Source organism: Nomia melanderi, chromosome 2 (genome assembly GCF_051020985.1).
Source record: "Nomia melanderi isolate GNS246 chromosome 2, iyNomMela1, whole genome shotgun sequence".
Lineage (NCBI taxonomy): Eukaryota > Metazoa > Arthropoda > Insecta > Hymenoptera > Halictidae > Nomia > Nomia melanderi.
Window position 1 is genome coordinate 3729051 of NC_135000.1, and position 25114 is coordinate 3754164.

The 25114-nt window shown below is 38.8% G+C and overlaps 1 protein-coding gene across 34 annotated transcripts in view; it reads right to left on the minus strand.

Annotated features, from left to right (window-relative positions):
• The window catches only part of trol (terribly reduced optic lobes), a 210148-nt gene that overhangs the window by 7599 nt on the left and 177435 nt on the right, over positions 1–25114 (minus strand). For 23 of the 34 annotated variants that reach the window (XM_076374536.1, XM_076374534.1, XM_076374541.1 and 20 more), the window contains 24 exons: positions 24083–24232; positions 15369–15476; positions 14359–14508; positions 11806–11913; positions 11360–11500; positions 11210–11275; positions 11060–11074; positions 10226–10453; positions 10023–10160; positions 9710–9955; positions 8105–8996; positions 7918–8039; positions 7436–7613; positions 7150–7360; positions 6768–6908; positions 6409–6705; positions 6123–6325; positions 5817–6042; positions 4029–4396; positions 3684–3966; positions 2728–3160; positions 1324–1620; positions 661–803; positions 161–341 (listed from right to left, as the gene is read on the minus strand). In XM_076374536.1, the coding sequence (XP_076230651.1) occupies positions 161–341; positions 661–803; positions 1324–1620; positions 2728–3160; positions 3684–3966; positions 4029–4396; positions 5817–6042; positions 6123–6325; positions 6409–6705; positions 6768–6908; positions 7150–7360; positions 7436–7613; positions 7918–8039; positions 8105–8996; positions 9710–9955; positions 10023–10160; positions 10226–10453; positions 11060–11074; positions 11210–11275; positions 11360–11500; positions 11806–11913; positions 14359–14508; positions 15369–15476; positions 24083–24232 (5325 nt within the window). The remainder of the gene's footprint in view (positions 1–160; positions 342–660; positions 804–1323; positions 1621–2727; positions 3161–3683; positions 3967–4028; positions 4397–5816; positions 6043–6122; positions 6326–6408; positions 6706–6767; positions 6909–7149; positions 7361–7435; positions 7614–7917; positions 8040–8104; positions 8997–9709; positions 9956–10022; positions 10161–10225; positions 10454–11059; positions 11075–11209; positions 11276–11359; positions 11501–11805; positions 11914–14358; positions 14509–15368; positions 15477–24082; positions 24233–25114) is intronic. The other 11 variants (XM_076374558.1, XM_076374557.1, XM_076374556.1 and 8 more) reach the window with 4 other exon arrangements.

Sequence of the window (25114 nt, forward strand, 5' to 3'; positions counted from 1 at the left end):
TGATCCGCCAATGAGGATTCTGAATTTGTTTCTATAGGTTCACATCATGTACCTGACATCTCTAATAAACTTTTTGGGAAAGCTGCGTCCACGAGAGACAGGAAGAGACAGTTGAATAGAAGGAAGACTTACGGTTAAAGGTGACATTTATTTATCTTACTTCCAACAGTGAGGGTGACGTTCTTGAAGGCAATGTGTACACCGTCGCTGACTTCGCATACGTAAATGCCGCTGTCTGATACTTTAACGTCTCTGATGATGAGGAGACCATGGCTGTCATCGACGCTTCTTCCAGGAGGCAATTGGCCACCTTCTTTCTCCCACTTCACTTGCACGGATTCCTGCCATGAAACAAATGTAGCGTGCGCATGTTTTACTGTAGCACACATTTCGTTTTACACTTAACACATTGAATGCCGTACGATTTCATAGAGCAAATACACAAAATAGAAAAAATATAATATTAAATCATTTGATTGAATTGCATTATTATTGTTACATTTTCATCTAGCCGAATGTCGCCGCATTAGTTAGTATTATTTATAATATAGAAATGTTTTCAAATAATCAACGTTCAATTGAATGAAGTATAGTACTTCGATTTGGTTGGGGGTCACCGGTGACCCTCCACGGCATTCAACGTGTTAAACGTTCACTTACATTGTCCAAAGATCTTCCGGAACAGTGATATCTGACAGTGCTTCCAGTTTTAACGATTTGGAACTCAGGTCCCTTGATGTAGACCACTATCGTTGGTGGAGTGATAGCGGGGTAGGACACAGTAGTCGTTGGAATGGTATGCTCTGCAATGGAATCACACGAACTTATACAGATTGCCACAATGCAACCATAATACACAGAAACATAAAATGGTAACATTCAGGTTACGAAAGAGAAACATCGGTGGAAGAATTTTGGTTTGATCACTTGTCGTACACCAGGATTGATACAATATAAACACTGAATCCATAGTTTGGCGAAGGAAATATCGATGAACGTCAATTTGTGATATTTTCAATATTTAAAAGTATTCCAGACATAGTATTTTGACGACTGTATCACGAATGGCACGGTGATCTTTATTTCCTTCTTCCAACTGTTGATCCAATTAAGCTCCTGCACCCACACGAATGATGTAAGCGCTACTAGACTAGTCGATGATTAACATCATATAGACAATTGGCGTTGGAAGATCTACAAATAGTACATAATTAAGGGAGATGTCTGATGAGGACACTGTGTTAAGAATGGTGACTGAAAACCCATGGTGTCTTCGTTCCCCAATGACGGACAAATACTGAATAGCCCTGTGGTCCGTCAAACCTGGTAAAACCGCTGTCACAACCCTGATCAGTTCCTTGTCGGTATTGTTCTGGATAAAGCACTCCACGTTGCAAGGATCTAGCTGAACGTAAACGTGCCAGGTTCGATATGCTCCATCCTCCGTAGTCACGGTGGGGCCAGGGGCGGTGCTGGTTGCGGTTAAAGGCGCGCCACGGTATGGCGAGAGTTTAAAAGAAATGCGTAATCGTTTCGAAGACTTGTAACTGCAGGTGAACATTATCCACGAGAACGGCTTTACCTCACCCATCATTGGCGTTAGACTTACCATCACTTCACCTAACATTTAATTAGTTATTAATCGAGAAACAAATCAAATCTTTAAGGGGATCTTACAGTTTCTCGGAAGAACCGACTCTTTAGAAAGTATCCTATTGGAAAGTGTCATATTTCAGTAATATCCTCTGAAAATTTCAGAGGAAAATTCGGAATACTTTCGAAGTTATAGACACTATAACATTTAAGAAGAAGGATACTACCGGATGAAGTTTTCATCCAAACTGAAACTACAGACAGCATGCACTGCAGTTTCTGATAAGAAATAAGTCTATCTAGAACAAAATGCCAAATCGACCACGCGGAATTTCGGTCGTGTTATATTAATTTATTAAGTATTAATTAAATTAATTTAACGAGAGGAGAAAGAACTCTTGAGAACGAGATGTATGAGGAGTCGGAAGGAATTTTGTATATAGCAGGCATAGCTGACTAAACGTAAGACTTACATGTGACAATTCGCGTGTCAAAACGCGTTTTTCTTAAAACGTTTTTGTAATCGGCGTGCATGGTAACTTATAAAACATTTAACCAATCGGTCTGAAATTTTAATATGTTCTTCCACACAACAATAGCTTCAGTATAGAGTAGAATAAATAGGATTGGTTAATTTTTTCCTCAATTTTTAACGTTTCTTTTACGAAGAAAATTCTATTTTTGGAGACCACCAATTTTGGAGGTCCATTTTGTGAATTTTTGCTCAAACAAAATAATCCTAGTCTATACTAGGGCCATAGTCATACTTTTTCTAAGGATAATTCTGTTTTTTAGACTTTCCAATAAGCCGCAATCGTGCACGCCAGCAGATCAAATTTTTTAAAATGACCTCCATGAGGCTGCAAAAAGCCCCAATAAAATATCATTTATAAAATTATATAAAAATTTTTTCTTTATTTGAAGACTTAAGGTGTCTGTAAAAAAAATTATGAACTCAAAAAAATGTTTCTTCATTACTTTGTCAGTCCCACAAAAATTGTCAAAATTTTCGACCGAGAAAGTGTAAGGTCCCCTTAATATTTTTGATTTTGAGGTCGTTATTGGGCCTGAAACTGCTCAAATAACTTAGAAACAAACCAGCCGTTTTAGCTCTGAAAATTTCGCTTTACGTACCATCGTCTTGACAATATTGTCCTGTGTATCCTGGCTGGCAGTGGCACTTCACTTGTCCAGTCCTAGAGATCTCGCAGCTCTCTTCATTTCTGTTGCACGGGCACGGCTGACAGGAACCTAAATAGCTAACTGATCGGTCCTCGATGTCTCTGTAGTAGCCTCTGGCGCAGGATTCACAGGATGTCCCGGTGTAGCCGGTCGGACAGCGGCATACTTCCACTTGAACGGCTCTTCTGCTTCCAGGCACTTCTACCGCTGTGTCTAAGCTAATGTCACTGATGTAGGTTGCTGTCATTCGTTCACTGTGCGATGCTCGGACCAGAATTGCTTCAAGATTGGAGAGGACAGTCATGAGGTCTAGACGTGAAGCAACTCTTGGCCCCTCTGTGGTCAGGCGTTTCCATTCTGATTCTCTCAGAGGCACTGAATATGTCTAAGTGAAATAAATGCAATTTAGTTATCACCTGTTGATTATGCATTATTACTGGAGCTTCAGAATTGCTTAAATACAATTACAATAAGAAAACTGGTGTTGAATAAAAATACTTAGTAACAGAAACAGCTAGATGACACGTGTACTGTGATACCAAGTCATTAACCCTTTGCACTCGAGAGGCGCCTTTCACTCGCCATTTGATTTAACCCAATGAAATTATAAAATTTAAAACTCAATATTAAATTTTCTACAATCTACCAACACATGGAACATCGAAATAAAACAGTTTCATCACTTAATTTATGCAAGGTATTGTTTTATATTAATTGCAAAAAATTCCGTTGATATTTCATCAGAAAATAAGGAATATTTGTTGCGAAAAATATTCTCGAGTGCAAAGGGTTAATATATAATAAGTCACTAATACCATTTGCCTTTGCGATAAAAGAATATTGGTACATAAAACGTTCGAAATTCTCGTGGAGGTCAACGCGTTAACTTAATCAAGAACCTTACGTACCATCGGAACATCAGGTTGTATCTCCACAGGATTCGTCCAGAACAAAGTAATGCCATTTCCAATTAGAATAATATCCTGATCTTTGTAACTCAGGGAATTGGGAGCTGCTGTAATGTGTTGGGTCAGTGTAAGATTGCCACCATAGCTTTTAACCTTGTTACCAGTCAACACTGGCGGAAGGGACCAGAAGAGTCTGCGGCCTCGGCCTGCCGAGTAACGGTAACCGATTTCATTCATGGCAATGTTCAGTTCGAAACCGTCGTCGATCACCTCTTGCCTAGTTCTATGAATGGGAAGCATGTTAGTATCCTGTAAGTCCAGATTCATTGATTTCAAGGTACTCACGCGTCGGTCAGAGTGAAACCATGCTGAACATCGTACACCCAGACAGGTATCTGTTGCGCGTAGAGCGAGCTTTCGTGACACTGATCGGTCACGCCACTGCAGTAACATTCGATACATCCGTCAGGGTTGTCTGCGGACAAGCCAAAGGTGGAAGGTCGACATCTGTTACATTCAGGGCCGTCTACGTTTCGTTTGCAATCGCATCGGTTGCCTATGCAGAAGCTGCTGCGCGAACCAGCTGGATTGCAGTTGCATGGACTTGGTCCTGGGTTTCTGTCGCAATCGTAGGGGGTTCCCCGAGTCGCATCGCCCTCGTAACCTGGTTCACAGACTTCGCAGAAGTCGCCAGTGGTGTGGTGTGCACAATGCTGGAAAGAATGCCCATTCATCGTTAACCCCTTGGCTTACTATTTACTTTCGCCATGAAGCTCGTGTATCGTGTGCATTTGTCTTATTTTCTTTCTGTTTCTTTCTTTGTATACTACTCTTAAGCGACCTAATTGTATATAGATATATTAGACTTCTTTATTATTTATTTCTTCATTTGTATTCGTAATTTCTATTCTAATCGGCGAGGATCGGAGGTAATAAAATAACTGCGCTCCAGAATTCTTTGACAAGAATTAATTAAACATTCTCTATTCACGCGATAACCGCTGGAAGCAACACTCAATGTACCGTGCAATACATGGATTCTACTTATTTATTTATTTTTACTCCTGTATTTTATTTTTGTGTTAACTTTATTTTTATTTTTACTGACCGTTTATACTGTTCTTCATTTTCAGTTACCCTTGTATATTATACTTTGTTGTTGTTTAATTATAGAACATTTTCTAGCTATATTAAGTTTAAATATTTATTGTTGAATGACGAATGCTTATTTTGTGATGTAATTTTGTCAAGTTATAAGAATCTAGTCACCCTCGCCATGCAGGCGTATAGTTTGTATTCACCCCCGACCGAATTTTGTAAGGCCGGGAGAACATTTATTGAGAATAAGCGGCTTTTTACTATCGATAATTTGGGAGAAATGCAGCAAAATTGTCCATTCTACTTCAAGTGCAAAGTTTCGTTTGAAGACGATACATTAATGTTATACTAATATATTACATTAATGTTATAATACATTGCTATTAGATAATAGCAACATAGTTGTTTACTTCGATCCGTGGGTAATGAACCAATATCGATTGTTGTTAAGTTAGTCTAGAACCTCGTCATTGTACGGCATGGTGTTAACACATTGCGTACCAAAAACGGGAGATCTCGTTTTTATATAAATACCTACGTATGAAGCTGTACTAATTGTTGCATGATTATGAAAGTAGAAAATTTTATCAGAATCTATTATTTGTTTAAAATATATTAAATTTTTCTACGTTTAGTGATGTAAGTTAACTCTTTTAGTGCCGGGTGAAAAACGAGTGCCTGTGCAAAGATAACCGGACGTATTTACTGTTTAGGAAAAAGTTCATAAAAACCAAACTAAAAATTATATTTCCATAATGCAAAAAGAATTCTTGCAATGAAATTAAACCGTTTATAACGTTTCATAAATTTATTTTGAGATAGAGTTCTCCCGCAATGCAAATAGTAAGACGCTATTGAATGCGGAAGCTACTTAATTGGATCGCTAGCATTTTTCGCAAGTGTTGCGAAAGACGATATATCGTCGTCCAGCACTAAAAGGGTTAATCTCATTGAAAATCGCCAGTCACACAGGCTAGTTTTCTTAAAATTAGCCGGTGCGCAACGCGTTGAGAGAAATCAGGCGTTCAAAGGTACCTCGCATACTCCAGTGTCAGGATTGCAATGGTTGGAGTGACCATTGCAATTGCAAGGTTCGCAAATGCCCAGATAGAGGCCTTCGTTTGCTCTGGTGTATCCCACGTCACAATCTTCGCAGGAGAGACCTTTGTATCCAGGTGGACAGCTACATTCCTCTACCTCTACTGCTCGAGATTTTCCTGTATTATGCTTTTCAGCTGAGTCTAGGGACACTAGAGACAATCTAAGAAGCCAAAGAGATAACCAATAAGAAATCTATCCAATACGTTCCCAATGGATTAATCATTAAATTAAACTACGTACGCAGCTTCGTCGGTGTGGGTTGTGTAAGTAGCCTTGATTCGAATTGCCCTTACGTCAGCCAAAGCCATTAACAAAAGATCTCTCTCAGCTTTAGTTCCATCGTTGCGTTGCCAATATTGTTCTAACAGTGGTACAGTGAATGTTTGCGGTGTGTTCGGTTCGGGGGATTCCCGGGAGAAGTATAACAAATTGATGTCATTAGCCTGTAGAATGAATGGATGGTGTCAATCGGTAATAAATAATCTAGTTCATTTTTTCGATTAAAGAAACTAGTTAATATACTAACGCTAATCAGTTCAACATCAGCTGCATTATTCCTAGAACTTTGACCACCGGGTGCTGGGACATAACGGATAGTATATTTGAGATTTCCACCATAAGATGCAATCTGATCTCCTAAGAAGATATTAGGCAACTGCCAGTAGTAAACATCATTGTTCCCACGATTAGGGAAGTTATCGTAAATGATCTCTCTGCTCCATATGGTATCTAGACGTATGCCATCGACGATGGGAGGTGCGTCAGGAGTCTTTGACTCGATCAGCGAGAAACCTCTGATAGAGTTGGTGAAAGAGACGCGAATCTACAATACATCGTACGTTAGATTTACTTGTTTCACGGCGATATCACAAATGTAACACTTACTTCACTTCTATACCAGTTGGATGATACACATTTGTTAGTGATACCCATGCAGAAGCAGCTGATACAGCCAAATTGATTCGCCGAGGCCAGATTGAATGTGTTTGCCTTACATTGGTTACAGGTGGGACCAGTTGCAAATTGCTGCAAAAAGGTGCATACAAAAGATAGGTTATCCACACGTCCACCTCGAATCTTCTGTTACGCTGTTTCCTCTATTTCACTTACTTCAGGTTTTCCAAGTGAATAAGAATGCATTAACAGTACATTGAACATGTTACGTAATCTCATTGGAAGTGTATAAAGTTAAAGTAAAAGATTCTATTTGATAATTGGAAATCTAGTTAACATATTTCACTGACTCCCTAAAAGTCAAATTAAGTACCTTGCATCGACAGAGTTTAGTCACAGGATCTACGACCGTACTGAGACTGCCATTAGGATCGCAACGCTGCGATGGGATACACATGTCGCCAGGCCTAAGGGGATTACCCTGATACCCTGTGTCGCATTGTTGGCATCTACGACCAATGTATCCAGGTGGGCAGTCGCACGTGGGTTGACCGTCTGAACTCAGATGGCAAGTTCGGGCGAATCTATTTCGAAATGTTCACATAGCTGTAGCTAGAATTTCTTTGATCTGCTTAAGTTTCTATTATGGTGTTACGTACTGGTTGGATGGGTTGGTGAGAGGGCAAGGGCAAACTTGACAAGGAATATTTCTTGACGGGTCTCCGTAGTATCCTGGAGGACAAGGTTGTTCATCTTGGTAGCATTGGCCAAGCCAAGGACCAGTTTCGCGTCTGAGGAATCCAGGAGCGCATTGCTCGCACGATAGGCCACTATATCCTGAGTAATGAGTATTTCACGGTGAGTATTGCATCAAGTTAACCCCTTGTGCTTTATTTCTTAGCCATAATCGATGCAACTATTTTATCGTTAATAATTTATTAGGAAAACGTAGAATTTTTATGCTTATTCTACGCCTACGTTCACTTCAAAGGTTCATGATTACTAATGGAAAAGTAATACTTAATTTATAAAAAATATAAATGAGCTTTCTCAAATTCAGCTTGGAATTTTCGTCACGAGTCTGACGCGATATTCTAGGTAGGGGTTAAATTACAAAATAAAATAACTCTTGTCCACACACCGGAGGGGCATTCGCATTCCTCTACATAAGAAGCGGACCCTAGACCAGTGTTCCGTACATCAGCAGTATCCATTATAACCTTAGTAATGTGAACATCTAAGGGTGAGTCGTCGTACTGTACTCTGCAAAAGAATTGACCGTATAACTTGAAAATATTCCATACGCAGACTTCATTAGTTTCACGTACTTGATCAGAATGTTGTCCACTCTGGCAAGAGTCATCATGATGTCCTCTCTAGTGGCAAGTACTTCACTGAAACCCTGCTTCTTAAACCATTCACCCTGGAAGAATCTAACAGATTCCTCAGATTCGTAATAAGGTGGTACATGTTTGCCCTTGTGCACCAGTACATAATTATTTCCCATGAGGATGACCGCTGGCGCTGAGTTAGGCGTACCAGTACCGTTGTATCTGATTCTGTACTTCAAGTAGCCACCATAAGACTTCAGTTGGCTGCCATGATAGTGCTCCGGCAGTGCGAAATAGGGGATGCTATCATCGGGCCTCTGTCTGATCAATTCGTCATGAGCACCTTCCGCTGTGTACAGGTGAATGCTGTCCGCAGCAGGTCGAGTGACCTCGATTTGCTGGCTACTGACGTCGCTGATAATTCGGATTGCTGGTCGCTGTTCAACGAATACGACTCTGAGATGGTCCAAGGGTGGAGGGATTTTATATGTGAAGAGATTCGCACTTCGGCATTCGGTGGCTACTCCAAAACAGAAGCAAGAGATACACTCGTCCACGGATCTAGCCTCGGAGTTGAACATCCCCTTAGGGCAGATGTCTTGAGGCTTCTCTACCATCACTATAGCGTCTGGCACAGCGAATACGAAACCGGCGATATTTATCCCCTCGCAGGAGTATGCTCCTTGGTCCTCTGGCTGGATATCAGGACATGTGAGGGTGCCTGTGCCGTTCACCGATGTCATTGTACATTTTGAGGGTATGTGTCCCCAGTTTAGACGCCAGTTAATCTCCGGAGTGGGCACACCAATTGCTGTGCAAGTGATTATTAGGATTGCCCCACGTTCCAGGGTAATCATCGGAGGAGGCGGCTTAATTATGTACACCGGGGCTGAAAAACAAATATACTGATTGTTCTGCTTTATGTTCACCGTTCGAAGGCTGCGTTGAAGAGTGTTGCGCTTCTTTCGTTTCGATTCGGAAACCGAATTGCGGTTTTGTATTTTTATGTAAAAGAATTCTAAATAGTGCGAACGTCTCGGTTTTCCATTAAGCTGGTAATAACAGAAATGAAAATAGAGAATTAGAAGGAGAACAGTTAAATAAATTAAATTTAACACCAACTGTGCTCTTGTCCAAGCTGGTAATGACAGAAATGAAAATAGAGAATTAGAAGGAAAATAGGTAAATAAATTAAATTTAACACTAACTGTACTTTTCCCACTGTAGCCAGTCAAATAGCTGGCGGCAAAATGGTAAACAAGTTTGATAGTAAATGTTTCTTAGTGGAAATAGAAACGAAAGGAAAGCCACGCTTAGCACTCAAACGATTAACACGTCGACCGCCTCAGTCACCGATCACCGGAGCGTCCTAATTACTTGAAAACAATTACAACAAGAAAACTGAAACCGTATCGGAATATTTAGCTACACAGGTAGCTAAATAATAGTATAACTTAAAAACTACGATACCAAACCATTAATAATTAAATCTAATATAATTTGCCTTTGTTATGATACGATAAGTTATACGAAACGCTCTAAATTCTCATGGTGGTCAACGCGTTAATGCATGGAGAGGATAAACAAAAAAGAAGTCCTTACAACATCCTATCTCATCGGTGCCGTCTATGCAATCTTTCTCGAGGTCACATTGGAAGCTTTTAGGTATACATTGGCCGCTGTTACACGCGAACTCTGTGGAACGACAAGGGGAGCCCGGTCTGCTCACTACGCAATTTTCTTCGTCGCTTCCGTCAGCGCAATCCTTGTCACCGTCGCAACGCCACACTTTGCTCACGCACTCAGTGTTGTTGCACCTGTACTCGTTGGGCTCGCAGCCATGGGGACCTTATCACGAGGACCGTGTTAAACGAAGGAACATGTAAGAATTCAGAAGAAATAAAATGCAACTTACTGCATCGCATTTCGTCTGATCCATCGGTACAGTCTATTCTGCCGTTGCACACGTAGGACTTAGGGATACATTCTCTGTTGTTGCAAGTAGCTTCGTCGTATCCACACGTGTAAGGTTTGCTGGTGGATGGCAGCTCCACTGAAGAGTTTTATTCGTTAGTCTAATAGGTAACTAATAAGCTCCAACTATTATGTGATGCTTACGTTTCTCTACTGTCAGGTATACGGTGACTTGTTGTCCAGAAGTGGATGGAGGATAGCCCACAGCCTCGCAGATGTACGATCCAGAGTGATCCATCTGAATGTTTGGAATCTCCAAGCGTCCATTGATGTCCCGACTGCCAGGAGGTAAGGGAAGATTGTTCCCACGGAGCCAACGTACCCTGGCTCTCATGGGACCTTCGTCACGACATTGGAAGACAACTTCGCGACCTGTTTTATCATGAGAAATTGTATTTCCCAGGAGTGAAGCGTCGTGATTTGCTACTCGTACGTATAATTCGTGAATGAACTCTAACGCATGCATTATTGACGTGTGTGTACGGTGTTTAGTGTAATTAAAGAAACACGTGAACATGAGGTGACCAGTTCTTCGCTGCATTCACTTGTACATACATCGTGTCGGATGTTCTATTAAATTGATAATGCTGAAATATCTCACAAATCATTGAATAAGTAACAAGTTGTTATTGCGTAACATTGTATGAGATACTTCTGTAATTACAGTTAAATGGTACACCCTGTATATTAACTTGCATATGATGTTTGTTCGAATATATTAAACAAACAATTAAAACGTTACCCACCATGTAATGGGAGATAAATTAATTGGTATTAAGCTTTACGCAGACATATGATATACGTATTACCCTGAAAGGTCTTTGAATGAACATAATACTGTTTTTGCGTTATCAATTTTCCCTAGTGGACAATGAGGCATTCCTTAATGGATTGGATAAATATTAATCAAATATTAATATTTTAATTTTGCTATGTTTGATATAGCATCGCATAGAATTTCTTCTTAAAAAGTCTTACCTTGCTTTGCCGGATCTGGCCAAGGCAAGAAAAATAACGAGAATTTTCATTAATAAATACTTCAATACTATTGTTCAATGTATAATTCAATATCAAAAAGAATAATTGTTTTCTTAAGAATACTGTGTGTTTTCCAATTGTTCTACTTACTTTCTTTTATCACTTGTTCACTGGGATATGTCTTCAAATTGAGATGAGACGATTCCTTAGCTGGATCTGTGAAATAGAGAAGGGAATTATTAATGGGACAGAGTCGAATAAAGAACACGAAATATACGACGGCATGATTTCTCCACTGACCGCAATTTTCTTCATCTGATCTATCTCTACATTCTGGGACTCCATTGCAAATGGAGGACTGAGGAACACAGTCTTTATCTGTAGTACACATGATGTAGCCAGCTGGGCAACGTCCAGGCATTGGATGGTGACCTGGTCGATCTGATAAAACAAACATAAAGGATATTAATCCTTTGCACTCGGAAATATTTCTTGTTATAAATATTTATTATTTTCTGTTGGAATATTGATAATACTGTTCGCGAGTAACATAAAGGAAGATCTTACATAAATTAAGGGTTGGAACTAATTTATTTCTAAGGTTCATATGTTGATACCTAATATAAAATCGAATATAATTTCGGTGTATCGAATCAAATGGCGAACGAGAGTCGCCTCTCGAGTGCAAAGGGTTAACACGAGTCTATTGTGAAACTGTTTCAAATATATTAAAAAAACAAAATTACCGCATCCCTCCTCATCAGAGCCATCAGAACATTCGATGTAAGTATTACACTTTTGATCAGATCTGATGCACTCTCCACTCGTACATTGGAACTGGTCCTTTCCACATCCTAAAATGATAGCACGTATTTCAAAACACAGGAAAATACACGACATACCAATGAAATCATCATGTATATCTGTTGAAAATGTGAACAAGACATAAATGTATATCAACCAGTCATGGAATCAAGAATGGGAATCTATTGTTACCATTTAAACAGTTATCTAAGGATATGTGGGTCACCAAAGTATCTAGAACTAAGAACGTCAGTAAAATAAATCTGCACAGAGAAATAATTCAGGATTTGATGCGTGGCTCTCTCTCTCTCTCTCTCTCTCTCTCTCTCTCTCTCTCTCTGTGCATTGTGTATAGATATATAAACAATGTTTTACTGTTATCTACAACGCCTATTCAGAATAGGACGAAGTTGTCAAAAAGAAGAACACTCAAGTGACATGCCAACGAACTACCAATTCTATTGTCAAGGTGTCCTTCCTTTCTGAAATCTCTACAAGATACAGGAACCTACTGTTCTCATGCTACAGCAAAATGTATGTATTATCTACGAACAGATATCAGGCAAGGGATGCACTATGTATGATCTAAATATATGATCTAAATATATGATCTAAATATATGATCTGAACGAGTCCTCAAGTTTCTACTCGAGCAACCTAAGTCTATTCGGCTGCTAATACAGACTGAAAGAAAACGTAGATTCCAGAGGATCTGTGGCATTCTGGTCTTAAGGGAAACATCTTAAATAGTTCTACGGACCATATTGTTTAAGTTCCATAAACCAAGAGACAAAGCAACTAACAAATAGCGAATCTCAAATTAGATGATGTGGGAATCGACACCATCAGATCTTCAGGATCTACCAGTGATCTAACCGAAGCAATACTGTTCGTCGGTAAAGTCGCGGCAATCGTAGAAATGGTCGCAGTGGTGGGTTTCAGGGATGCAAGTGCCATCAGCGCAAACAAAATCATCTGGAGCACAACTCCTTTGTGTGCTCTGGTTAGCCGGTGGCTGATAATCCGGCTTGTAACTCTTGCTAGCTTGGTTCTCGTAGGTTAGGCTGTCCGGATTCCCTCTCGAGGAGGTTCTATCCGCATTTCTACCTAGAAGTAACCGAATCTAAACCAGCTTGCCCGCTAAACGCACTCGTTTTTGGTTTGGTCTTTCATTGGGTCCTCGACTCGCCTTTTGGGATTCCCCCTGAACACGAGCAGTTACTTATATCCGCGGTTTCCGGTTTGTTAGGTGCCTCAGTGGATAATATGATTACGTGTGTTCAAAATTGGTGCAATAGAGAATGTGTCCTTTTAGTGTTCAAGAGGTTCCACAGTGATAATGTTTCTTGAATAATCACTTCGCCTGTGTGTATATATCTAACTCTACTTGAGAAACTATGATCGAACATTACAGAATTTAGAGAATTGTGTCTCTGTCAAACAAACACATACGAGAATTCGATCGTGTATGATTATCTAATTAACAAAATTTGCCACTGTGAATCTTCCTATGACTTCAGGTACTAGAAGAAGTTGAAGCAAAACAGTTTCTTAATTATCAAAGTTGCTCTCGATGATCAGGTCATCTGGCAGCGGTATAAAGTGCAGTCAGTGCAACAAAGTTCGTTGCCTCTAGCAGGTGTGCACATTTGTGTCACAGCCAAACATTGTGTACGCACCTGGTGCTTTGCGTGATCTAATGGATCAAAGGTGCAAGATCAAGTGGAGCTTATTTACAGAAAGTGAAAGTGGTCCTGACCAAGTCAGACATTTCCTGGATGTCCCACTGTCCTCAGTGAACATTCAGATTCTGATGACATCTTGCAGGCGTCGCTTTGAAGAGAAATCTCATCAGTTTCAAAGGTGACAATCTTTGAAAATTATCTTTCTATACTGTTAAGAACTGTGCAAGATGTCACCAGAACGATTGAAAGAAGATACCCTTTCTAGCCATGTGTGTTGGAATGATTTCATACTAATATAACATTATAACATTGCTCAATCAATTTATGCTAGTATCCTTTTCTTAGGTTACGTCCACTGTTAACCCCTTGTCCTATTTCTTTCACAACTCTGCCTGATGAATCTACATTATCATTAATAATTTCGTGCAAAAACAAAAGAATTCGTTGTTTATTCTGCGTCTGTATTCTAAAGGTTAAAGACTGATAATAGCCAAATAACATTTCATCTATATGAAAAATAAGTAAATAACATTTAGTTTCGTCGAATTCCTTTGAAAATACTCATCGCGATTCTGATTTGACATTATAGGAGAAGGGGTTAAGTAGTTCTTATCTTTTCGAACGCAGAGTATAATATAATATATAAATATACAGGTACTCGATGTAGAATCATTCCTATAGACATGGCAAGTTCAAACTGTCTGATTCTCCTGGCAGTATTGTCCTTTTCAGGCTTGACTACGTTTCTATAAACAGCGCCTAGGTATGCTTTTCTCACCCTTTTATCCCCAGCCACGTCTGTTCACTCACCTTGAGGACAATTGGATTCATCATCCCTATTAGGACAGTCTACTCTTCTGTCGCAGACGGCGTACTGAGGTATACAGCTACCATCGCTGCAGAGAAACTCGTCCGGCCGACATTTTGCTGGCGTTGGTACCACATGATCTCCATGTCCCGCTGCAATTTCAATTCTTAATGAGAACGATCCAATACTATTAACAAACGATTAGATTAACTCAACTAATCACTCAGCTATATGCTACAGATACGTTAGTTAAAGCTAGGAACTTCAACCGAGCTACATTCAGATTATATTCAAGATGACTGAGCATCATCCAACTAAAACCAGTCAAACTTTCTCAACCATTTCAATTCTAATGCTATTCTGACTTTTCACTGTTGCTTTTACAGTAGGTACTACAAAACTGTTCAAATAAGACGCTCGCGAAGTACAAATGTCTTTGATATGAGAACATCTAAGTATATCTGTGGCAATGGATGTATTTGAGTGTGAGAATAGATGTATTGATGAGTGATGAATGTGTGTGCAATAGATGAATGACGCGACTGTATGCATGAGCGCGTTTCGATTGAATGTTCAAAGCATTGAAATATTCTAGACTAAATTGATTTTCTTTATATTGATTTTTATATTAATAATGTTCGTTTTTTATGAATCTAGAATATTCAAAATACGCGTGAAGTTAGTACATGGTAATGAAAGAATGTTTTAGAAAGTGTGCGAGTGAGATAAGAGCGTCTGAGTGTATAAATAGTGTGTGCGTTGTTTGATTTGCCGATTGTTTCATTGTGAGCTGTGATGAAATAATTATACTGTTTCAAATAAAATTCTCTTCCTCCTACATATCTAATACTCTATTTCAGTAGCATTCCAATGAAAATGGTGCTACTGAGGTATTCGCAGGACAGAGTGTCAAAATTGAAGTCTACCAGAGCCTCTATGCTAAGAGATGCTCAAGCTCAAACGTGTTAGAAGAATTGAAAGTAAAATTGCTCCAGATGCAATGTGTTCTTACGGCAGTCACTCTCGTCGCTGCCATCCAGGCAGTCAGGTCTCTGGTCGCAGAAGAAGTTCTTGTTGATGCAAATGCCATTCTTGCAGGGCAATTCGCCGTCAGGACAATCTGAAAAAATCGCGTTCTAAGATCAGCCGAGGCAGTGACATCTGCGAGAAGCAACCAAAAGACACCCCATAGAGAAGAGAAAAATGGGCAGTGCACACGCCAGTGATTTTAAATGGCGACCAAGGTAACGGGAAGTTTTCTGAGAAATTTTCGAAACGATTTTATTCCTTGGTCCCGTGATGGCTAAATTGAAGGAGAGAAAGAGAGATAGAGAGTGGCTGAATAAGTGGCTGCGATAATTAAGCGATCGATATACTGTCCCACGAGGGACCAAGGGAGGATAAGCTCGTCGAGCAAACAGCGTGCACACTGCCGGATGTCATGCGACGTTTTAAAGGAGACGCGGAGTACGCCGATCATCCCATGGTGAACGTGTTCACCGGTAGCTTTGTCCTGTGGACGGGATAACTGTAGAATTGGAACATCAATTCGAACCGATCCTTTCGAACCCGGAGAACGGAGTCCCGGGAAATCCCGGATTGAATTCGCTGATAATTCGATCTGTGATCTTTTTAGAAAACCCGAAAATTTACTTCGAGAATTTCTCAATGTCTTGGAAATTTTGATGTTCAACTTTTCGATCACTTGTGAACTCGACGCGCAAATTCGTTGACAACTAAAAAATTCGATTTCCGAGTTTCTTGAAAATTCGTTCTGAAAATTTCTTGAAATTTTGAACATTTGAATTTTTAGTTTTTCGGGAACTCTAGAGATTGGCTCTCAAATTTTTTGACAACTCAAGATTTCGATTTTCAAATGTTTTGACAACTCGGAAATTTGATTTCCGAATTTCTCGAAAATTCGGTCTGGAAATTTGTTGAAATATTGAACATGTGAACCGTCAGTTTTTCGGGAACTTGAAAATTTGATTCCCAAATTCCAGTCACTCGGGCCTACAGAAGATTAAATATCAATTACTTAATGAATACAAAAAAATCATTTGTCTATGACTGAGTCTACCAAATATAAATAATATTAATAATATTAAATCATTCGACTGACTTGTATTATTATTATTGTGCATTCATCTAGCAAAATGTTACATTAGGTAGCACTATTTATAATATACAAATGTTTTCAAATAATCGTCGTTTAACTGAGTGAACTTTAGTAATTCGTATTAGAAGGGGGTCACCGGTGACCTCATGGCATTCAACGTGTTAATTGAACTTATAAATAAATAATGAATTAAAAAAAATTACTTAACCCTCTGTAGGCCCACGTAACTTTAAAGTCACATATCAGTATTGGCATTTTGTTGATTTATTTCATTTTGCACTCGAAGTCGTGAATAAAATTAAGTAATCAGTTAACTTAAAATTTTAAGTTGACTTGAGTAACTTGAAAGTTACAAAATACATTCGTTTGATGAAATTACTGAAACTATTGAACACACTACTAATTCGCATTCATATGTGGATATTTATTAATTTTATACTGCACAGATTTTGTTATAATCATGAACAAAAACTCGGCCCGTAAGGGGTTAATAAATAAATAATTTTGATATATCGAATCAAATGGTGACTCCGAGTCACCTCCCGAGTGCAATGGGTTAAAAAATGAACCCCACCGTATGAAACTTCAATGAGTGATGATTTCGAATAATCCGATCGCGCGTTTTCCGTTGTCAATACCGCGAAAAATATTATTGCGGGGCTCGGTTCTCCGCGTCGGGTCGCGCGCGAGCAATTCGTTACCGCTATCTGCGGCCGCGTCATTCGACGCGTTAATCGCGTCGATAATCAGCATTACGCCAAAGGCGTCGCCGCAAACGCTGCCGTACCGAATTGAAGAAGGACGCCGCTATCGGAAGAGTAGCAAGTTACGAAAATTTCTACCGTGCAGCCACGATAACTCCGTGAACTACGTCCTCCCTGGGGAGGCGGTTGGGTGTGTAGTACGTTCTTTCCCAAAAGCTACGGAACACGTTCAAATACGGTATCACAGATAGATCTAGGCAGAAGGAGATGCCTCGTAAATCTAAGACTATATGTATATATATATATATAAATGTATATATATAAATATATGTGTTATACCATAAGACAAAGAGACAGAGAAAAAAAATAGAGATAGATAAACAGAGAGAAAAGTAAAGAAATACCGTGTACCAAGAAGCTCGACGGATAAAAAAAAAATGAAGCTTCTCGGAGACACGGCCTAAACGGTTCCCATTCGAACAGAAGAATCTTGCCGCGCGCGCCGTAGGATGCCGTGCAGCGGGCGGCAAGAATCAAATGCTCCGTTGTCCAGATAATTCTTGCCGCGGTGCCGATGCCAATCATACGGGGCGGTCGGCAAGAATTATTCACCGTGCACAAGGGTAAATATATTCTTGCACTTGGATCGTGCGCTGTGCAGTGGTGTCTCAACCATTGTTATTCATTGGTGTCGAACAGAACACATGTACAAGTGAGGGAGGGAAAAGAATATGTATATGCTTTTATTCGCAATTCAGTCTTCAGGCAACCTGTGCTGTATCAAGAAGTAGAGAGCTTGAAATAAAAACAGTGGGGTATGGGGATGGGAGAGGGGGAGGGGTAGATAGAGAAATAGAGCAAGCAGCGTCACGATTCGAAAACAGAATGATTCGTTGATATTGTGTTAATTAAACATCCTTGGATCGAGCTGAAATGTAAAACAGATAAATTGTCTGAGGGGGTGAGTTGGGTTAGTCGGAATGTCGCAAATGATTTTTTGATTTCTGTTTTTTTTTTCTTTTTTCATTTGCGAACGATTCTCTCGGACATGGAACACCATAAATCGACGGCTGTCCATTGAACGAGGGACTAGCGGGAGAACGCGGGGCTGGGAAAGCGGGAGAAACGCGAAAAACAGGGCGGAATAGTAGACTCTCTCTCTGGCTACATCCCTCGCGAATTATTCGAACGAGAAACGGCGCAACTGGGTCGAGGATTCTAAAGAAATTTTTAGCGACGGGAACCAGCCGAATAAAATAATAACCACTTTGTTCGAATAAATTGTGCGCGAGGTGTCGCCGTGGGGGGTGGTTTTTCTCCCCTTTTTTCCCCCCTTTTTCCGTTTCTTCTATTTTTCAGGGAATTTTTCGGGGAGAAATTAAATCGTCGCGAGTGGCGAATCTTCGGGCGAAACTTGATAGGAATAAAAGTTGTTTTTTTTTTCGCTTTTTCAACGCGGACCTTCGTCCCCGAGAAAAACGTCTTCAAAGTCGGTCGAGGGTGCGTGCTCGCGCGTGAAGCAGCATCAGCGGTTTTCAAAATTCGAGACTCCGAACCGCGCGGTGCTGTGTTCTACGGAAATAGCGACGGAACGATTCGCCGTGGAAATAATGCGGAATAGATTTGATGGAATTTATTTTGATTCAGAATTGAAATGGAAATTGATGAATGTTGGTGTTATTTTTATATTGTATTTCGTGAGCGATTGTAAATCAATTTTATGAGGTGAACTAGGAAACAATAGCAATTGTTATCGGTGATAGAAATTTTGTAGTGTAAGTCTTCAAATGTCTGTCTGTTTTTCTTAAAAATAAGGAACATTTAAATGAATTATCTTCTTAATTGTAGAAAAATGGAAAAGTTGAAATGTATATACTTTACAATGTATTCACACGTGATTTTCAGTGGCCAATGAGCTTCCTGTTCTTTTTTACACAGTATTTTAATACAAATTTCAGAAAATAATATTTTTCAATAATCAAAACATCGACAGTAACATTTATTCTAAAAACTGCCCTTAAAAACCAAAAATAAGCGACTCTACTATTTACACGAGATTTACGAAAGTTAAAGAACTTTCCTTATTCTTTCGCACACCGCTTTAATTCGAATTTCAAGAAATAAAACATTTCGAAATTCAAAATACCGACCTTTATTTTCAATCTAAGAACTATCTTCCTCAAAAACAAAAAGAAGACATCTGTTATTCACACGAGATTTACAAAAATCAACGAACATTATTTTTTCACACAGTTTTAATCTAAAAAACTAAGTCTTTCAAAGTTAAAAAAACAGACTTCTGTTTTCAATCTAAGAGCTGCCTTCCTTAAGAACAAAATATACTACTCGTAAGATCTTCAAAAGACAAAGAACTTTATTCTTTCACACACTGTTTTAATCCAAGTTTCAAAAAACAAAGTCTTCCAAAATTTAAAAACTAGACTTTTGTTTTCAGTCTAAGGTCTGTCTTCCTTAAAAACAAAGTATACTACTCGAACATAATGTTCAAAAGCCAAAGAACTTTTTTCTAGATCATTTTTAAATATTCCGACGTCGTGTTTTTGTAGATGATTGATAGATAAAATGCCGATTTTCGAAAAGGGGGCGTCCGAAGCGAGCAGTCAACGTCCGCGAGTCGAAGAGGAGAACACGGTCGATAGAATGACGAAACGAGATTAACGGCTCCCGCTCGTCTGGCCGTGCCGGGCCCTCGCATTAGTTACAGCTTCTTAATTGCCGCCTTGAAGACCGACGCGCGACCCGGGGAAGAACCGGCGAGAGTGGCTCTCGCGATCCCGCGCGCACGCATCGATTTCCATTCCCTTGGCTTCTGTTCTCCTCGTTTTTCACCCATGACTCTCGTTTCCGCGGCCATACGTAGCCGCGTTCCCTCGGTTCTTAACAGGAAACACACCGCGCGATAAACAAACGTCAGGAAGAGTAGCTCGAATTCATCTGCTGACTGGGGTTAAGTGTTGAAACTGAAATTTCAGCGTTGAATAGGAAATTAAGGGGGAATTGCAATGTTGGGTTAAAAGATGATAGGTAATTGTTATGTTGAATTAAGAGATGAGAAGGGATTTTACTGTTAAATTGAATTTTGACACGAATTGCAATGTTGAATTGAGAGGTGAAGGTAAATTTTAATGTTGAAGTGAAAGTTGAGAGGAAATATTAACGTTAAACTGGAAGTCGATAGAAAACTGTTGAATTTAAAGTGGAGAGAGGATCTCAATGCTGAATTGACATATAAGAAGAATTTTAATATTTAATTGAAAGTTGAGGGAAACACTTGTTACGCTGACCTTTCGAATCTCTATACGAAATTTACATATTATTCAGTATTTCAATTATTTCGATTAATCAGTTTAATGATTCATTGTTAACAATTTACAACTGAAACCGAAATTTGCAAAAACCAAGGTAATAAATTGTAGTACCATTTGTCGGTGATTAATCTACAATCGTCAACCGTTAAATACGAAGTAATTTCGATTATTGCAGTTACGAACGAAAAACGTACACACCTTCTGTTTCCAAGTTATTCAAAATATATTCTTTCAGTGCTCGGCAAAATTCGTTTGTCGCTCCTTCTTCAAGATCACCATAGAAAAACGTTTGAATAGAAACATTTAACTCTTTGAACGCGAGGTGTACCGCAACAAAAGACCGCCAACATCGTTCCGAAGCACGTTGTTGCGCGTGTAATTATTCCCGGCAACTGAATCGCGTTGTTCCAAACAAAAGGGGACTTCGATTTGTTCAGTTGCTATGCAACGTATACAGGAATATGATCATTAGTATATAAATTTAGTGAAATAATAAACGCGGCGCGCCGAGCGCGGTCAACGGGTTAATAAACGGGAAAAGAATCACAGTAATTAAATTGAAGAAAAAATCGAGGGAACGACGCGGACAAAAAATTGCTAATTGCAGCTTGCAAGATAATTCGGAAGTTGCTAAAAAGTTGACTCAGCAATTATCTATGGTATATCTGCTCATAAACACGTTTTCGTGGTGGTCATGCTATTAACTGTCACATTCACTGTCGAAGACTTTACACACTAGAAAATGAAATTTTATGATAACCTATCGAGTGAACTAAATATTCTTTAGGATCTACGATGTTCAAGAAAGTTGAAAGAGTAATCACTGTGAGAAATCTTGCGAAGTTTCTGTTCCATTAAATACATTGACTTTATCTCACGTTTTCGATTTAGGTTTTCGTGTCTACATTCTTCTTTGTTGTACTATGATTTCAAGAGAGACTTTCTATATTTGTTGTTCGCAATTAAAATGGAAGAATGAAACGAAGATTAAATATGAAACGAAAATATAATCGAACGTATTGCGCGAGAAAAAATGCGCTAAGGAAATTTATTGGGAAGGGTGTACTGGAAAATTCCAATCAAAGAACAAACTGATGAAACGTAACTATAAAAAGGAAGGGAACTGTCGAATTAACAAAAAGAAACAATGAAACGTGAAAAATTAAATTACAGTTGACAATAAAGAGAACAGAAAATATTAACGAACTCAACAGGAAAAACGTACCGAATGGAAAACGAAAAGTGGAAAACGAAATTTTAAATTAAATTAAAAATAAAAAGACAATAAAATAAACGCGAAGTTCAGTAGCAGAACAGTATAAAATTAGTTATCAAAATAAACAGTACAAGAGAACTTATTACATATAATTGACAATGAAAAATTAGTTCGAGTGTTAAGAAATAATGAAATATAGTCCAACAAAAAACAAAATTATACAATTGGATATGTAATATTAGATTTTACATGATACATCAATGTATGAAATATTCAAATGAAGTATTTAACTGACAAAGAAAGGTCACGAATCTGGAAGTAGAATAAGTCAAGTCTTTATTCGTGTCGAATTTCACTTTAAAAGGGTGAAACCACCCCTTGAAAAGAATTAAGATTTTTATTTCCCGCGAATAATCTTGAAAACGGTAAGAAAAGCGAGAAAAAGTTTAAACAAAAAATACATTTTCCTTTCACGCCTGTAAAATTGGAAAATAAAAGTTCTCAAAAAGGACAAAATTTTCAAAATTTTGATTTTGAGAATGGTTGATATCAAACTTTCATTTTACAATTTTATAGGCCTGAAAGAACAATGTATTTTTTGTTTAAATTTTATTTAAAATTTGCATTTTTCCAAGGGGTGGTTTCACCTCTTCAAAGTGAAATTCGACAAGAAGAAAAGATTGCAATATATTATTCCAGATTCGATACTTGTTACTTTCTTAATACGTTGACTGAGAATTTCGAACGTATTGTTATAGTAAGATTTATTCCTTTATAATAAAGGCAAATAGTATTTGAAATAATCGTTAATGTTTTAGTATTACAGTACTCATGTAATACTATTATCTAGCTTATTGTGTTATTAAATATTTCGATTCAATATCAATTTTCTTATAATTCTTTTGAAGTAATGTGGAAGGTCCAGTCACTGGTGACCACCGTGGCAGTCAACGTGTTAATATAAGTGTGATTTCCCTCTAAATTAGTTGTCAAAACAGTCACCCCTGGAAAATATATCCCATTAAATATATCTAAAATATCTCACTATATCTCACAAGTAGACGTTAAATATTTCCATAGAAAAATTTTCGAGTGCAAAGGGTTAATGACAGAATATTCGTTGAAAGGTCAGCGTAATGTTGTCGAAAAGTACCGAGAAGATGGCGCCTAAGCTAATACGCCGTTCCCGTTCGATCGAGCAACCTCTTCCCGAAGAATTCTGTTTTCCGCTTGACGCGTGCTACCCAGACGAAATTGCAATCTTCGGGAGAACGAGTGCATGCGTGGGCGACGAAGCATTCCCTCAAGAACGCCGGAATCGTCGGTATTAAGGGACTCGACCGGAAGATTCGCCGCCATTTTACAACGATCAACGAGCGAAACGTCAAAACTCGACGTTTAATAATTTATCTGCCGAGTGTCTGACTTTCCTTGATGAAATTACGAGTTTGTGGGGGGTAGGGGTCGAGGGGAGGGTCGAGGTGGTTGCAACAGAGGGAAACAAACAGGCAGATAAGACACTGAGAGAAAAAATTGGCCGAGAATGAGACAGGAGTGATTTTCGTTGCGACTTGATTGGCTTCAATCAAGGAAAATTGCCTCGAATTCGCGTCTGATCGAGCCTGGGTCCTTCGAGATCTTTAGACTTTTCAGTTGCAATTGATGTTTGTGTAAATGATAAAGTTATCGATGTTAGTTCAATCGTTATTCTATCCTTGAGGTCGATGGTTCTTTGAGAAAGATCGAAGTTTACGATAGATTACTTATGTACAATGAGGATGTGGAGGTATATGTGTTTTAGTTTGATCTGTTGAGATAGAGCTAATATATGTTAGATATGTTTGAAATATATGTCAAATCTATGGCGAATCTATTCTAAATCTATGTTATATGTATTTAAAATATATTTTAAATGAAGTTCAACCTATCTCAAATTTGTTTTGAATCTACTTTAAAAATATTTCACAAAACTATTTCAAATTTATCTCAAATCTATCTCAAATCCATCTTAACAATATATCACAAGTTTATCTCAAATTTACCTCAAATCAATTTCAAATCTATCTAAAAAATGTAAACTTAACAACCCTTTAAGTTAGACCACTCTATAACACAGACTAATTATACAAAAATTCAACTAAAAAAAACCATTACATCAATTCGATTTCACTCCGACCTATCCTCAACTTCCAGTTCGATCTTCAGGATAGACCTAACTTCAACGTAGATTTCCTACGATCCGAGGATGTTCAGTCTTGATTACGATCGCATCGAGGGCAATTTTATATCGTGGGCTCGCAGGTGTATTTAAAGTTGGCGAGCCTGAGATACGTCGCTGGTAGGAAAAGAAACAAGTACCAAAGGTGGGGGTGTCCAGCCCGGAGCCCGGAGAAGCGCAATCTATCTCATCTGAGCGGTCCCTGCAATGGGGTCGGCCGTCGCAGCGTTTCTTACTGTCGATGCATAATCCGTCGTTACAGCGGAACATTCCAGCCGGACATTCGTTCACTACAACGTGATCTCGAGATGGCTACGTGGCTCTTCGTCACAGCATCGTGCAGTGGTGTTCAGAATAAGGGATACAAGGATCAAGAAAAGTGGCCCCGATGGCAGCAGTTTAATGTCCCCCTCAGCAAGATTCATTTTTCCAGATAAATAAAAATAAACATTTCTTCATTATTTGTTTTAATTCTTAATGCTCGACGCTTTATAAATCAGAGGATTTTGCTAGGTATCAGAAGCTTTTTGAGACTGAAGAATCTTTAGGAATTATAAGAACTTTCAGTTTGTCAAACCTTGAGAACTGAGTAATTTGCAAAACTAGAACTTTTGAGGTTTATTAAGCTTTTAAAATCTTCTGAGATTGCAGTATTTTTAGGACCAGATCTGTTAGAAGAAGTCCTTTGGCTTCAAAGGATTTGCAAAGATCAGAAGAATTTTCAGGATCTCCTGTTTTAGGACTAAGACTTCAACAGTTTTTAGAAATTAAAAAATATTTGGGACTAGGAAGTCTTTTAAAACTAGAAATCCTTTAAATTCAGTAGATCATTAATTATCAGTAGATCGTATAGATCCAGTAGACTTTAAAGTTTGAAGGAAGATTAGGGAAAAAATGATTTTTATTATCTGATCAGTGCTGAAGAGGACGTTCAACTCTGCAGCCACCCTTTCCCCAAGCTACCTCGCATACACGTTGGTCCCACAGAGTCCCAGAACTTTAGGAAGTACTTACACATTCGGTTCAAGTTGTCGAAAGACCAATGAAACATGCAAGTACAAACGCTAAACACATGCAGACAATAAAGGCATGCAACACGAATTCATCAAACGATCCTGTGTTCACACTAGGAACATCCACTAAACCCTCTACCAATTGTTCACTTCGTAATG